This window comes from Coturnix japonica, unplaced genomic scaffold, assembly GCF_054131305.1.
Source record: "Coturnix japonica strain WE unplaced genomic scaffold, WE-NBRP24 Scf049, whole genome shotgun sequence".
NCBI lineage: Eukaryota > Metazoa > Chordata > Aves > Galliformes > Phasianidae > Coturnix > Coturnix japonica.
This window is the reverse complement of record NW_028188952.1, coordinates 1,094,377-1,108,821: the sequence shown is the minus strand read 5'-3', so window position 1 is coordinate 1,108,821 and position 14,445 is coordinate 1,094,377. Positions and strand designations below refer to the sequence as shown.

At 58.3% G+C, this 14,445-nt stretch overlaps 1 protein-coding gene across 29 annotated transcripts in view; it reads left to right on the top strand.

Moving 5' to 3' along the window:
- SRCIN1 (SRC kinase signaling inhibitor 1) overlaps positions 1–13,454 on the top strand; it is a 46,306-nt gene extending 32,852 nt beyond the window's left edge. For 17 of the 29 annotated variants that reach the window (XM_015885900.3, XM_015885902.3, XM_085532311.1 and 14 more), the window contains 15 exons: positions 241–1,046; positions 1,248–1,340; positions 1,463–1,506; positions 1,701–1,879; positions 1,991–2,166; positions 2,345–2,475; positions 2,732–2,879; positions 3,724–4,036; positions 4,347–4,596; positions 4,689–4,843; positions 4,929–5,081; positions 5,812–5,940; positions 6,974–8,068; positions 9,760–9,897; positions 11,636–13,454. In XM_015885900.3, coding sequence (XP_015741386.2) covers positions 241–1,046; positions 1,248–1,340; positions 1,463–1,506; positions 1,701–1,879; positions 1,991–2,166; positions 2,345–2,475; positions 2,732–2,879; positions 3,724–4,036; positions 4,347–4,596; positions 4,689–4,843; positions 4,929–5,081; positions 5,812–5,940; positions 6,974–8,068; positions 9,760–9,897; positions 11,636–11,755 — 3,930 coding nt within the window. In that variant the 3' untranslated portion in view covers positions 11,756–13,454. Of the gene's footprint in view, positions 1–240; positions 1,047–1,247; positions 1,341–1,462; positions 1,507–1,700; positions 1,880–1,990; positions 2,167–2,344; positions 2,476–2,731; positions 2,880–3,723; positions 4,037–4,346; positions 4,597–4,688; positions 4,844–4,928; positions 5,082–5,811; positions 5,941–6,973; positions 8,069–9,759; positions 9,898–11,321 lie in introns of all 29 variants that reach the window. The other 12 variants (XM_085532321.1, XM_085532319.1, XM_085532324.1 and 9 more) reach the window with 6 other exon arrangements.
- The last annotated feature ends 991 nt before the right edge of the window (positions 13,455–14,445 follow it).

Genomic DNA, 14,445 nt, shown 5'->3' with positions numbered 1-14,445 from the left:
ACCCCAGTGTGGGGCTGGGGTCGGTTGAAGGGCGATGAGGAGGGCACAGGGTGTGTTTGTGGAAGGAGTAATGGATGCCATTTGTATTCCTCAGTCCTGGCATTGTTAAGCATTGCTTTAAAAGAATGGATGTTTGGGGACAGGTAGGGGGGAACCACCCCCAAGATAGGGAACAGGGGACAAGGAAGGGGACGGGGCACAGCAGGACATGATGCTGACCATCCTTTCTCATTTCCGCAGCGGGAGATGGTTTACACCTCCAGGGAATCCTCCCCCACCCGCCGCCTGAACAACATGTCCCCAGCCCCACACTTGGCCTCGGGCTCCCCCCCACCCGTCCTGCAGTCCTCATCCCCCTCCCGTTCCCGTATGTCCTACAGTGGTGGTCGCCCACCCTCCTACGCCGGCAGCCCAGTGCACCACGGTGAGCGCCTGGCCAGCCTTCCTCCAGCACCCGGCGTCTCTCCCAGCCCCAGCGCCATCCTGGAACGCCGTGATGTCAAACCTGACGAGGACCTGGCAGGGAAGAACATGGTGCTGGTGAAGAATGAAGGGCTGTATGCTGACCCTTATGGCATGGTGCACGAGGGGAGGCTCAGCATCACCTCCACGCAGTCTCTGGCCGGCATGGGGGACCCTTTTGGTTACTCTGGGGGGCTGTACAAGCGGGGCTCGGTGCGCTCGCTCAGCACCTACTCGGCGGCTGCTCTGCAGACAGAGCTGGAGGACAGCTTGTATAAACCCAACACGCAGATCTATAGTGATACATACGGACCCGGCTTGGGCTTTCGCATGCCCCCCTCCTCCCCACAGAAGATGGTGGAGGGGCAGAGCCCACACAGCCCCTACTCGGGGCCACCCAGTCGCTCCTCACCCGTCCGACAGTCCTTCCGTAAGGATTCCTGCTCCTCTGTCTTCATGGAGAGCCCGGTCAGCAAACCACGTAACCCCAGTGCTGCGGGACCCCCCGAGCTGTTCCCTGGCCCTGGGGACCGTCCACTCTCGGGGTTCAGTTCCCCAGTGCCAGCCAAGGACACAGAAACAAGGTGAGAAATGGCCCTGCAGGGGTTTCCATGTAGAAGTGGGTTGTCCGTTCCCTGCTGGGTGGGTTGTCCTTGGGTATGGCTGGGGAGTGAGGGCAGGGTTCCCTATTGCCAGCCCCATAGAAGCACAGGGTCGGGTGGTGAAGCTTTGCCTCTAACCCTAAGTGTGCCACTGCCCCTAACTCTCACCCCTTGTCCTTGCAGGGAGCGCATGGAGGCCATGGAGAAGCAGATCGCCAGCCTGACGGGGCTGGTGCAGAGTGCACTGCTCCGCGGCTCCGAGGCTGAGACCCCCAGGTAAGGAGCTGGGGGGGCAGAGGACAGGAATGAGAGTCAGGGGGGCTTCTCTGGACAGCACCAAAGGGGACAGAGGAGCTGCTCTGTGCTCCATCTTCAGCCCTTCCTCTCTTTTGTTGCAGTGAGAAGACCGAAGCCACCAATGGTGGGACTCCCCCATCAGCATGTAAGTGGCTGGGGAGAGGTTTTGGGGGTCATCCCCACATCCTGGGGATCCTTGACCCCAGGGGCTGGAGTGCTGCAGCCTCATCCCATACTGGGAGCTCCAGGCTCACCTTTGTGCCAAAACAGAGGTGGTATCAGTACTGGGGACGGAGTTTTGCATCCCAGCATTCTCTTCTTGTCTCCCCCACCCCACAGCAACCAGCCGCAGCGGCACAGGGACCCCAGTGCCTGCACCCCCCCCACCCTCCACCACCAGCACGCCAGCAGGGCAGCCCACAGCCATCACCCGCCTGCACATGCAGCTGCACCTCCACGACCTGCAGCAGAACGCCAGCGACCTCCGCAACCAGCTGCAGCAGCTCAAGAAGCTGCAGGTAGGTACCGCAAGGGCACCCAACCCAACGCTGGGCGCAGAGTATGCCCCTTTCCTAGTGACCTCATGCAGGGCAGCCCACCCAGCCTTGTTTTGCATCCCCCCAAACCAGCTGCAGAACCAGGAGACGGTGAAAACGATGCTGCGACGGACAGAGACTGAGATCAGCGTGAGGGTGACGGACACCATGCGCAAACATGAAGACCCGCTGCAGCGCCAGCGCAGCCTGGTGGAGGAGGAGAGGCTGCGGTACCTGAACGAGGAGGAGCTCATCACCCAGCAACTGAAGTGAGCACAGCGTGGGGTCCTGCTGCCCCCATCCCCTCCATCCCCCTTCCTTCTATGGCCTGAATCCTCCAGCGGTGCCATCCCCATCCCTGGTGCCATCGTGGTCCCCCAATGCAGCTCTCATCTCCCCACTCTCCATTGGGATCTGGTGTCATCCCGCCCTGCTTTGTGCTCACAGTGACCTGGAGAAGTCGGTGGAGAAGATCCAGAAGGATCTGGCACACAACCACCGCCTCATCCCAGTGCAGGAGCTGGAGGAGAAGGCTGTGGTGCTCAAACAGCTCGGGGAGACGCTGACGGACCTCAAGGGTGAGTGGGATCCATGGGGCTGCAGCGGTGTCCTCAATGCTCCACCAACTACCAGAACCAACACAAGTCCCCCCAGCAGCTTGCTTGTGCAGTCATTGAGGCTGCGAGAGGACATGGGGACATGGGGAGGGCACAGGATGAGGTGGGTTGGTGATGGGACAGTGAGCACAGGGTGATGAAGGAGCAGCATCCCAGGCTCCTTGGGATCCTTCCACCCGCACCCCATGGCTCTCAGTGACCCCTCTGTTCCCCTCAGCCCAGTTCCCCAGCCTGCAGAGCAAGATGCGGGTGGTTCTTCGGGTCGAGGTGGAAGCTGTGAAGTTCCTCAAGGAGGAACCGAACCGCCTGGACGGGCTGCTCAAGCGCTGCAAGACGGTCACCGACACACTCACCCAGATCCGCAGGTGAGAGCTGTGCCCTGGGGTCCTGCTTTGTGTCCTCCTCATCCCAGCACCCCATAGGAAGGGGTTCTAGATGCACCTCGGGGCTCACAGCCTTTGGGTGCTCTAGTTGTGGATGGGAATTCCCAGAGCCATTGACACAAGGTTCATTTTTATGCTTAGAAATGAGAGATGGGGGGGGGGAAGAAAAACGAATGTTTGAATCACCCGAAGTGGAACGGATCCATCAAGCCCAGCCCCAGCAGATTGAATCCGATTCCTAACAGCCCCCAGAGCTGTTCAGTGCATATGTGGGAACCTTGCTTTGAAAACAGCTCCTTCCTTACCACCTTGGTCCCATATGATGGGAGCTCTGAACGTGGCCAGGAATCTCATTCTTGAGGATCAGAGCTATTGGGGTGGAGGAAGCCGTCTCCGGAGCTCACCTGCCTGTTCCCATTAGGAGACCTTACAGCAGAGCTCACTGCTGGGGCAGGCTCTGTGGCTGGGCTCGCCCCAGGCGCTGTTCTAGCCTGGTTTTATATGGAGATGAGCTCGTCTGATCGCACAGCGCACCGATCTGCCTACCTGTCACTCTCCTTCCCTAATAACTTCTGAATCCAAAGGGTGATTTCAGGCAGATCTGATGGGAGGGGTGGGATTTGGAGAGAGCTGCTTTCCTGCAAGGTTTATGCAGAGGGACAGGCAGGTGGAGGAGCTCGTTGGCATGCACTGCTGCAGGAGAGCAGACGTTGGGGATGCAGATCCGTGCTGAGCTGTGTGTATTTGTATGGGGCTCCGTGATGGTGCTGTAACCCAGTGCCAACACCACTTAACCCAATGAGTGTCTTCCCTCTGTCCCCTGCAGGCAAGTGGATGAGGGTGTGTGGACCCCTCCCAACAACCTCAGCCAATCCCCCAAGAAGATGGCACCCGAGACAGACTTCAGCAAAGGGCTGGAGCTGGAAATGCCCCCCAGCCCCCCCGTGAGCCTCCATCACCTGACGGCTGGCACTGAGCCCCTGGGCATGCCCAGCTTTGGGCACAGCCCCCCCCAGACCCAGAGCCACCCCTCCAAGAGCAATAACCCTTCCCGGGCTCCAGAGATGGTGCCTGCCAAAACCCAAACGGGTCCCGAGACGCCCAGTAAGAAGAGTGCAGACAAAGCTGTGTCTGTGGAGGTAAGAACCTGAGGGGGCTCCTCCCTGGGGGGGCTCTAACCCCATTGGAGCACCCCCAGATAAAAATGGGGTGCAACCTCCCTGGTGGGTTTGGAACTGATGGAGCATCTTAATAGTGGGGAGCCCCAGATAATGGGAAGGGGAGGCTGCAGCACAGCCTGGGGCATCTCAATGCCCATGGGCTGGATGTGGGGTGAGTTAGAGCAGCACTGCTAATCTGTGGGAGACTGTGGGGCAATGGGGAGGTGATGGTGGGACAGTGGGGTCACACGTTGCCCATAAGGGATTACAGTGAGCTGTGTTGTCACAGGCTGCTGAGAGGGACTGGGAGGAGAAGCGGGCAGCGCTGACCCAATACAGTGCCAAGGACATCAACCGCCTCCTGGAGGAGACACAGGCTGAGCTCATGAAGGCCATCCCTGACCTGGAGTTTGCTGCCAAGCACAAACAGACCACGGGCAGCAGCAGCGCCGCGTCCACACCGGAGCATAAACCATCCAAGCCTCAGCATGCACAGAAATCCACGGGGAAGGTGGACCCCAATGGGCGCAGAGGTTCAGGTATGGGGAGAAGAGTGAGGGCTGCCTGGTTGGGTGTATGTGAGGGATTGGGATGAGGGCAGGGCTTGGTGCCAGCTCTGCTTTCTGCTCAGATGAACTGACGGTGCCGCGGTACCGCACTGAGAAACCCTCTAAATCACCACCTCCACCCCCACCCCGCCGGAGCTTCCCCTCATCCCATGGGCTGACCACCACCCGCAGCGGAGAAGTCATCGTCACCAGCAAGAAGGAGCCTGGCTTTATGAAGGTGGGTGGTGAGGGCTGGGCGTGAGATGGTCACCCCATGGAGGTCACCCTATAGGTGCAGCCCCTCACTGCTCGTTGCCCTACAGAAAGCAGAATCGGAGGAGCTGGAGACCCAGAAGCCACAAGTGAAGCTGAGACGGACGGTGTCGGAGGTGGTGAGACCCGCATCCACCCCACCCATCATTGCCTCTGCCATCAAAGATGACGACGATGAGGATCGCATCATTGCGGAGCTGGAGGTGAGCACAGCAGGGTGTGGGCATGGGAAACACAGCCCACCCAACTCCAGGCATCCACAGGAGCAGCTCTGAGACAGATCCCCACGTAACAGCAGAGTGGCTGCCATCCTCGTCCTCACCCCATTTGTGGGTGATTTGCAGCACTGTGGTGACTGTCCTCATCCTGTCCCCATCCTTATCCCATCCATGGATACCTGCAGCACAGCGGAGGTTGTCCCATCCTCACCCCATCCATGGGTACATAAATCACAGCAGTGTTTGTCCTCCATCCTCACCCCATCCATGGAGACAAGCAGCACTGCAATGACTGTCCCCATCCTATCCCCATCCTCATCCCACCCACAGAGACATTAAGCACAGTTGAAGCTATCCCCATTCTTACCCCATCCTTGGAGACATTCAGCACTGTAGTGACTGTCCCCATCCTATCCCCATCCTCATCCCACCCACGGGGACATAAAGCACAGTGGAGCCTGTCCCCATCCTCACCCCATCCATGGACAGTACTGCAGTGACTATCCCCATCTTATCCCCATCTTCACCCTATCTATGGGGACATAAAGCACAGTGGAGGCCGTTCCATCCTCCCCCCATCCGTGACATGGGGACAGCGTGATGCTCTCCCACCAGTGGTTACCCCAACGTAATGCTGAGCCCTGTCCCGGCTGGGCTCCATCTCTTCCCACCCGCTTGTTCCTCCCTCCTCCAACGCAGCTGTTTGACTCCCCAGGTGTTTCAGAGGAGCTCTGCCTCCCCTTTCCTCCCCACGCTCCGTTACGACCCTCTCACGGCTGCCATCTCCCCTGGGCACGCAGACATGTGGCCCAATGGAGCCTCCGTTGCAGCCGAAGGATGGAAGGTAACCTCCCTCCTCCTGCAGATCTCCTCCTGGCTGGCTGCACTTAACCACCACCTCTCCCACCTTTTAACTCACTTCTTCCTTCTCTGGTTTAACCAACTGATGGCTTCTCTTCACTCCTTTGCTCGCTACCACTGCGTGTACAGCACTGAATGTGGCACTGACTGAGCATGAATGCGATGTGGGGCTGCAGCCCTGGGGCAGAGGTTGGGGTGGGATCACAATGGCACCAAGCAGGGATGTGGGTGGTGAGGCACAGCACTGCAGGTGGGAGGGGATGCTGGATGGCCTGGGCTCCATCTCACTTCTGTTTGCTGTGCAGGGTGGTTGTAATGGGATGGAACAGCAGAGCAATGGGAATGGGATGGAGAAAAGCAGTGAGGATGAGATGGAGGAGAGCAGTGGGGCAGGTACTGGAGCAGCCCCTGCTCAGGGCAGTGCTGTGCTATGGAGCAGAGGCTGCTTTGCTGCAGCTCATGGTAGCAGCTCCCCCACCAGAGTGTTTCTCCTGCAGGGCACGACCTGCTGCATTCCCCCGGGTGCTGCACAGCTCATTGCAAATCCCTGGGACTCTTAACAAAGAGGTGAAGGGAGGAAGGACAGGCTGTTCCAGGTGACCTCTTGCTGCTCAGGGATTTAAAGGTCTGGCACCCACTGCAGCTCATTTGCAAGGGCTCATCCCTGCCTTCAGATCTGCTGAGAGCAGCACGGGGATGAGCAGCAGAGGGCTGCGCTGTGCTCTGACAGCTGCTGTTCTGGTGCAGGAGAAATCTCAGCACTCAGGTTCCCATACACATCAGGGAGGTGCAGCACCACTGGGTCTGTAGCCTAAACCTCCTCTAAAGTTGCAATACCCGTGGGTATTACCCATGGGGAATCCTCGAGCAGCACCTCCATGGCTGGACACAGCCTTGCAGCAATGCCTGGAGGCACAGCAGGACTTGAAATAGCCCAGGCTGCTGCTATCTCCCATCCCCAAGCACAGCATCCCACACTTCTCCCCAGCCCTTAATCTGTCTGATTCTCTATCTAGGAGCTGGCAGCCCCAGCAGCCCCGGGGAGCAGGGCTTTCTCCCTCCCACAGATTGTGCTCACCCAGTGGGTGTCTGCACCGCCGTCCCCCGAACCTGAACCTGCAGTGGCAGTGGAACAGAGCTGCTGTGAGCACAGGGATCCCAATGGATGTGGAGGAGCAGGAGGGGAGCACACAGCCGAGGTGGGGAGGAGAGGTGGAGTGCCAACCAGCAGCCCCAGCAGGTCTCCATGTACAGCTGGGGGTTCTCCATCCGCAGCCTTGCAGCCCCTGAGCAGCGCACCCCACTCACCTATAGGGACACACAGGTTCCCCCCATCACACAGCAAGATCCCAGCTGTTCCAAAGCACAGAGCAAGCTGGCCAGCAGCAGGAGCACATGGAGACCCTGCCAGGAGGCACGAAGGCAGCAGCAAGGCTTCCCCACGGTGCTCTTTATCTCCTTGTCCCCAAGGAATGCTCACAGCACTCCCCCCCAGTGCAAGCAGAGGAGGGCACAGCATTGCCCTGCAGCTCCCTGCTGATGCAGAGCACCAAGATAGAGCCGGGCAGGATGCATCCCTCCCTCCTGGATGTGCACAGAGGGAGCAGCGTGGCAGCACACCGGTGCCAAAAGCCAGGAGCACCCCAGGGCTGCAGGACAGCAGATGGAACCACGCTGGGCACCCCCCTTGTGTGGCAATGCAGAGTCAGAGCTCTGCTGGAGCTGAAGAGGGGGGGTTGGTTCCCAGTCCTCAGGGAAGAAGAGAAGCCGAGGGGTCCCCCCTGCACAGCATGTCACCGCGCAGCAGGGAGATCTGTGAAGGTGCCTATCAGAGACTGGACAGCCTGGAAGAAACCATCCGTGAGCTGGAGATGACCATCAGTGAGATCAGCAGCCACCATTCAGCTGAGGCTGCGCTCCATGCAGGACTGATGGGACAGGAGGTACCCAGGGATGCCAGCCAGGAGACTGATGGTGTGGGGCACAGCAAGCACTGTGATGATGGCACTGCCCTGGATCTCAGCCACACCAAAGCTGATGCTGCCAAGAGTCCATCCCCGAGCCACACCAAACCACCTCTGCTTCCCAAGCCGCAGCTCGGCACCCCTCAGGTTTATTTCCTGTTACTCCTCTTGCCGTGCTCTGCCCTCGGATCTGCTCTGATGTCTGCTCTTCCTCCACCTGCTCCCTCTCTGTGACTCTACCTCCAAGCAGAGCTGAGGTGCGACACCCGTCTCCTTTTGGAGCTGATGTGTTAAAGGCAGCAGCGCCGCCACCCACCTGCCCGCTGCCACCTTCCTGGCTGTGCACCAGGGCTGGATCCGACCCCATGCAGGGTGCTGGGCTGTGCAATGCTGTGCTCACAGCCTGCAGCTCCATTGGTGTGTCAGGAGCAGCATTGTGCAAAGGGAGCCCTCATTTGGGCCAGCAGTTGTTGGCTTTGGAAGGGACCAACTCACCCTGCAGGTGGCAGAAGGATCCCATGCTGCTGTTGGTACTGGTTAGGGGGCACAGACCCCCCCACCTCAGGCTGGGGCTGCTACCTCAGACCTTGGGAGAGCAACAGGGTCTGTCCATGCTGCTGGGTGCCCAATGCATGAGCTCTGTTGGGGTGAGCAGGATGGGAACACGGTGCTCCTCTCCATCCCGTTGTGCACGAGGAGCTGCAGTTACAGCGTGACTGCGGAGCAGCAGATGTTTCTCCTAATTAAATCACAGCTCAGGCTCCCCAGCGCCATCCAAATGGGTTTCTGCTGGAATCTACAGCAGCCACTGGGCTTGCTGAATAGCTGGAAAAAGATTGAGGGTTTGGGGGGGGGGGAGGAACCACCCCCGGCTGCTCACAAGTCAGCCTGCTCCTTTATTAACAATCAGCACTGCTGAATGAATCTCCTTTTTCATTTGCAGCGATTATCTCAGCCCCGTTTCCTGGTTGCACCAAGGCTCTCACTGCAGGAATGGCCCTTTCCAGTGGGTGTAGCTGTAGGTTTTCCTCTGCTCGGGTCCTGGAGCAGAGCTATGGGGTGGATTTATGGCTGGTGTGCACGATCCTAAAGCAAAGCTGAGAGCACGGCTGGGTGGGAGGGACTGAGTGGGGGCAGAGGGCTCTGAGCTCCAGCACCTGCCTGGATATGGGGGGATGCAGGTGGGAGATGGACCCCTCTTGCAATGGGTTCAGGGGTCCTAAGGAGCACAGAGGATCCCAGAACACAGGCAGGGAGGACAGGCACTGATATTCCATGCACTATTGACCTGACCTAGAGACAACCTGCTGGCTCTGACCTGGTGCAGCCGGATCATCCCATGTTCTCCTTTAGGGCAGCCCAGCAGTGCCACTTTGGCCACCAGCCCCAGCTGGCACAGGGCAGGCGGGGGGCAGCTGTGATGTGGGGTTTTTGGGGTGCCAACACAGAGCGCTCCTCCTGCTGCTGCTCATGCAAGTCTTTGTATCTCAGCCTGTGCAACCTGTTAATAAAATACCTCTGCGTTCCCACTGTCGCCGTTTCCACCTGGAATCTCCTTCCACCTGCCGTCGCCTCCTGTCCTTTCTATGGGCTGGGTGCTTTCCTCCTGCCCTCCACCTCCCCCTATTCCCCCCCAGTGTTTGCTCCTCACCCCCATGTACGTGGCAATGGGGGCTGGTGGTGGGTCCTGTGGCACACGGAGCTGATGACCCCTCCTCAGCTGCCACTGTGTTACTGGGAGGACTGGGATCCCACAGTGCCCATCTGCAGGTTGTGCTCTTGTGGCTTTCTGCCTATTCTGGGTTTTTAATCTCTCCAAAACTCTCTTTCCCCAATAGAGTGGTGGAGTTTCCATCCCGCCCATGAAGATGGTGAACCCGGCATCCAGGCTGAAGCAAAGCCAGCAAGGCAGCCCCGACAAGAGCAAGCACATCAAGCAGAGGATGGAGTACATGCGGATCCAGGGACAGCAGCAGGTAGCCTATCTCTAGAGCAGGCTCCCAGCAGCAGGTTGCCCACAGCCCCTGCTCCCCATTATGGGGTGGTGGGCATGGAGTTACTGAGGATGCTGGAATGGGGGGGTGCAGCCCTTTGCTGAGCAGAGGGTGCAGGAGACACTTCTTTGCTATGCTGGGTGGGCTGTGGTGAGGAGGGGGTGATGTGGGTGGGGGCTGGAGCCCCATAGTGCATCCACCGTGCACCTGTGCTATAGGAGGAGGGTGTTGGGATGGGGTGAGGGAATGGGATGGGGGCCACAGCAGCTGGAAGAGGAGAGCTGTGGGATGGGACTCTGCCCTCAGCCCAGCACCAACCCCATCCCCATCCTTGTCAATGGGACTGATTGCACTCCGGGTTCCACAGCCCCATCCTGCTCCTTCCTCCCCTCCCTCTCCTGCCCCAGGTCCCAGCACTGCCCCTCCCCACACATGGGCAGCCCCCAGACCTTCCCCCATCCTGTCCTCCTCTCCTCCCCACTCTGTGTCTCAATCCCTTTCCCTGGGCCATTCCTTGGCAAACCACCCAACAAACCCCATTTTGCTCATTCTGTCAGATCCATTAAAAACAAGGGGGGGAAAGGGGGGGGAAAGGAAAGCCAAACAGCTTTTCTCCCATCTACCTCAATCTGCAGCCGGGCTGAGCGATGAGCAGGGGGGACTTCATGCAATTTGGGCACATGTTTCCTGAGCAAAACGAGTCTCTCCCTCCCCACTGGCCCCAGTTGTACATGAGGGCTCAGCACTGGTGCCATTTGTCCCTGCTGTCACCAGGACCATGGCTGCCCTCCATGCACATTGCATCCCCATGCAGCACCTCCTGGTGCTCACAGCCAGGCTTCTCCTGGTAGCTGCATGCAGCTCTGCCCCCCAGCAGCCCCCAGGCCGTCCCCTCGATGGGCACAGAGCTCTCAATGCCACCAAATCCTCTCCCTTGAGGCCACGTGTGAGCTCAATCCCCATCTCACCTCAATGGCAGCACCATCACAGCCCCTTCTCACCAGGATCCCCCTCCATCCCCACCATCCTTAGTGCACTGCCCACCCCCTACTCCAGGGACCCCTTTCTGAGCCCCCCTCCCAGTGCCAACCCCTCTGGCTGTTGCTCCTCATGGCCTCACCAGCAGCAGGGTCTGTTGGTGTGGCTGCTGGAGATGGGCTGGGGGTCGGTGGGGGTGGGGGGTGGGCTCTCAGAGGAGCCACAAACAACACCACTGCGGCAGCCCGAGCCCACCCTAACGCTGCCATTCTTGTCCCCCCTCCCCACCTCTCTGCCCCCACCCCTCCCACCTGCCTGCTCTGTCCTCCTGTCTGTCCTCCTGTCCATCCATGTGTCTCTCTCTCGTCTCACTCCCCCCCCAAACCCCAACCATGGGGATGCCCCCCCCCCAACCAAACCCCATCCAGTAACGCGTGGAACCAGCTCGTCTCGTGCTCTCTTTGTGGTGGACCTTTTCCAGCTGCTTGACCTCAGGCCTGAATCAATGCTGCTTCTGAACAAACTCCTGTTTGGTTCTGTTTTCTCTCTCTTTTCTTTTTGTGCCTCCCCTTTAATTTGATTTTCTTCTTCTGTTTCTTCGTGGGGTTGTTTTTTTTCTCCCATTGTTTTCCTGTTTATTTTTTGGGGGGGGGATTTTTTGGTCTATTTTCTTACCATACTGTCTGACTCTCCTCCCTTTCTCCTCCTGCTCCTCCTCCTCGGATCTCACTTCTCTTTCCAGGCCTCTAGACCATCCAAAGATCCTAATGAGACCTCCCCAGCAGAGAAACCCACCTCGGGCAGAACATCCATCCCAGTATTGACTTCCTTTGGGGCAAGGAACTCCTCCATCTCCTTCTGAGCCTCCTTGCCAGCTCCAAACATCATTTCCCCACTATGGGGCCAGGCTCCTCCTGCCCTGGACTGTCTCTATCGGGCATCACCATATGCCCCCCTGCCCCTATATCCATATCCCCCCCCAACTCGGCCTAGCTGCTGCCCCACGCCTCTCTCCAAACAGCCCCCCTACAGCCTCTTGCTGTTTCTTTTCTCTCTTTCTCTCTCCCCTTTCTCTTCTTATTAATTATTATTATTATTTTTCCATGTATTTCCGTTGTTTTCTTTTCGGTTGGTCACCTTTTTGGTTCTTCCCCCCCCCCCCCTCCTCTTCCTTCCTTCAATCCCCCCCCTTTCAAACCCCCTCCCCTCCCTTCCTCCACCGTCGTTTGCTGTTTATTGAAGAGCTCTCGGAGCTTCACCCCACGAGCTCCAAGCAACGAGGATGCAGCAGGCAGAGGGGGCAAAAAGCAGCAGCCCGAGGACCCCCCCAACCCCCCCCTCAGCCCCCTTGAGCTCGGGACACAGCATGGGGACGATGCTCCGAGGCCACCTGAGGTCGGTGCTGCCCAAGGAGCATCCCGGTGCCCGGGGAGGTGGAAGGCTGTGATATATGGGTGGGTGGGTTGGGGTTGGGGTGTTGGTTGGGGGGGGGTTTGGGGACCGTTGGCGTCGTCCCTATCGCTGTCGGTTCGTTATGTAGCACTTTAATGGTCTGTCTGTGTTTCCCCCCCCCCCAAGGGAAAGGGGGATGCTGTGATGCTCTGAGCACATGGGGACATCAGGTCCCCTTCCCCATCACCCTGCGCCCTTGGGGACATGGGGGACAAGTGAGGCTGTGCCCACATTGGAACCCTGTGTCCCCTTCCCCATCACCCCGTGCCCTTGGGGGCAATGGGGACAAGAGGAGCTCTGCCCATGTGGGGCACTGTGTCCCCTTCTCCATCTCCCTGCGCCCTTAGGGACGTGGGAGATAAGAGGGGGCTCTGCCCACGTGGGACCCCATGTTGCCTTTGCCATCACACTGTGCACTTGGGGACGTTTGGGGACAAGAGGAGCTTTGCCCATGTGGGGACCCCGTGTCCCCTTTGCCACCCCCCCATGGGGATATGGGGGACAAAAGGTGCTCTGCCTACGTGGGGACCCTTCCCCATCACCCTTTGGGGGGCCATGGGGGACCCACAGGGATAGGAGGGTCCTAAAGCCCCCATTGCAGGGGGGCAGCGGGGTGAGGGATGAGCACAGCCCCAACCCCATACAGTGCTAAGGGAGAAGGGGTGGGACAAAGGGGAGGGGGGGGGGGGGGGCACGCTGTATGTGTGTGTGTGTGTGTGTGCATGTGTGTACCCGTGTGTGCCGTGCCGTGCAGTCCGTCCCCAGTGCAACAAAGAGCTGGAATCACTCCTTTTGTTGGTCAATTCCTTCACCTTTGGGTTGGTTTTGCTTTCCTATTATTTCCTCCTTTAACTTAATCTCTTCCTCCTCCCCCCCCCCCTTCCACCCCGGGACACCTAAAACCCTCTTATCGTTGTTGATGTTAATGTCTTTATTTGGGTGTTGGGGGTGAAGGGTGTTTTTCTTTTGTATATCGGCCATTTTTGTATAGAAAAGGGACAAAAAAACCCACAAAAAAGAGCCTTTTTTTTTTTTTTCTTTTGGATAACAAAGAATAATAATAATTAATAATAATAGGCAAAAAAAAAAGAGAAGAAAAAGAAGAAAAATCAACGCTGCAATTACTTTGGATTGCAAAAGAGCAACTCTTTACATTTAAGTGAAGTGTCTTAACATTTTATATTGTTTTCAAAGAGAGATTTACATAGTAGATATATCTATCTATATATAATAGACGTAAGAGAATATATATATCTATAGATATTTAAAATGGGGGGGGGGGGGGGGGAATGATCCCTTCCCATTGGGGGGGGGGGTGGGATTTCCTTCCATGCTTTGCTCTGATGGTGAGAGGGTCTCCCATCCCCCCCCCCCATTTCTGCCCCCCCCCCCCCCCCCTCCATCCCTATGGCCCATCAACGAGGCTGGGGGCAATGAGTGGGGGGGGGGTTGGGGGGTGGGGGATGGGGGGGGGAGGCCGGCAGCTCATGGCAGCAATAGAAGTCATTGGATGATGTGTTGAATTAATCGGGTTGTGACTCATTCTTCTTCATTGTGGTCGGTTTGGTTTGTGTGTTTTTTTCTTGGTACCAAAGTGGAACACTGTAGCAAAAGCCTCAGCTTCTTACATATGGGGTTTTGGGGGGGGGGGGAAGGGGGGTCTTTATGCCCAACAGCCCCCCCCTCACCACCCCCCTCGTGGTGCTGTGCCACCATCCCTCTGCTCATTGCACAATGGGGGTGTGGGCACACTGTGGGGCTGAATGCATTGCAGCCCCCCGCCCCCCCACCCAGAGACCCAAGACCCCCCCCCACCCTTCTCCCCATTGCATATGGGACCCCCCTACACACCCAGCTTTGGCACAGAGCACAGTGAGGAGGGGCGGGGGGGTTAAGGGGGTGAGGATGCTGCTATGTTAATGCAGGACTGCAGCAGTGCTGTGTGCCATGTGCATGCTAGGACCCCCCCCCCCCCCCAAATAGCTTTGCACCCCCATAGGCACAGAGCACAGCGGGGCTGGGGGGGGGGGGGGGAGGGCATGGGAATGCTGCTGTGTTAACACAGAGCTGCAGCACCGTGTCCTGGTATGTGCCTTATGC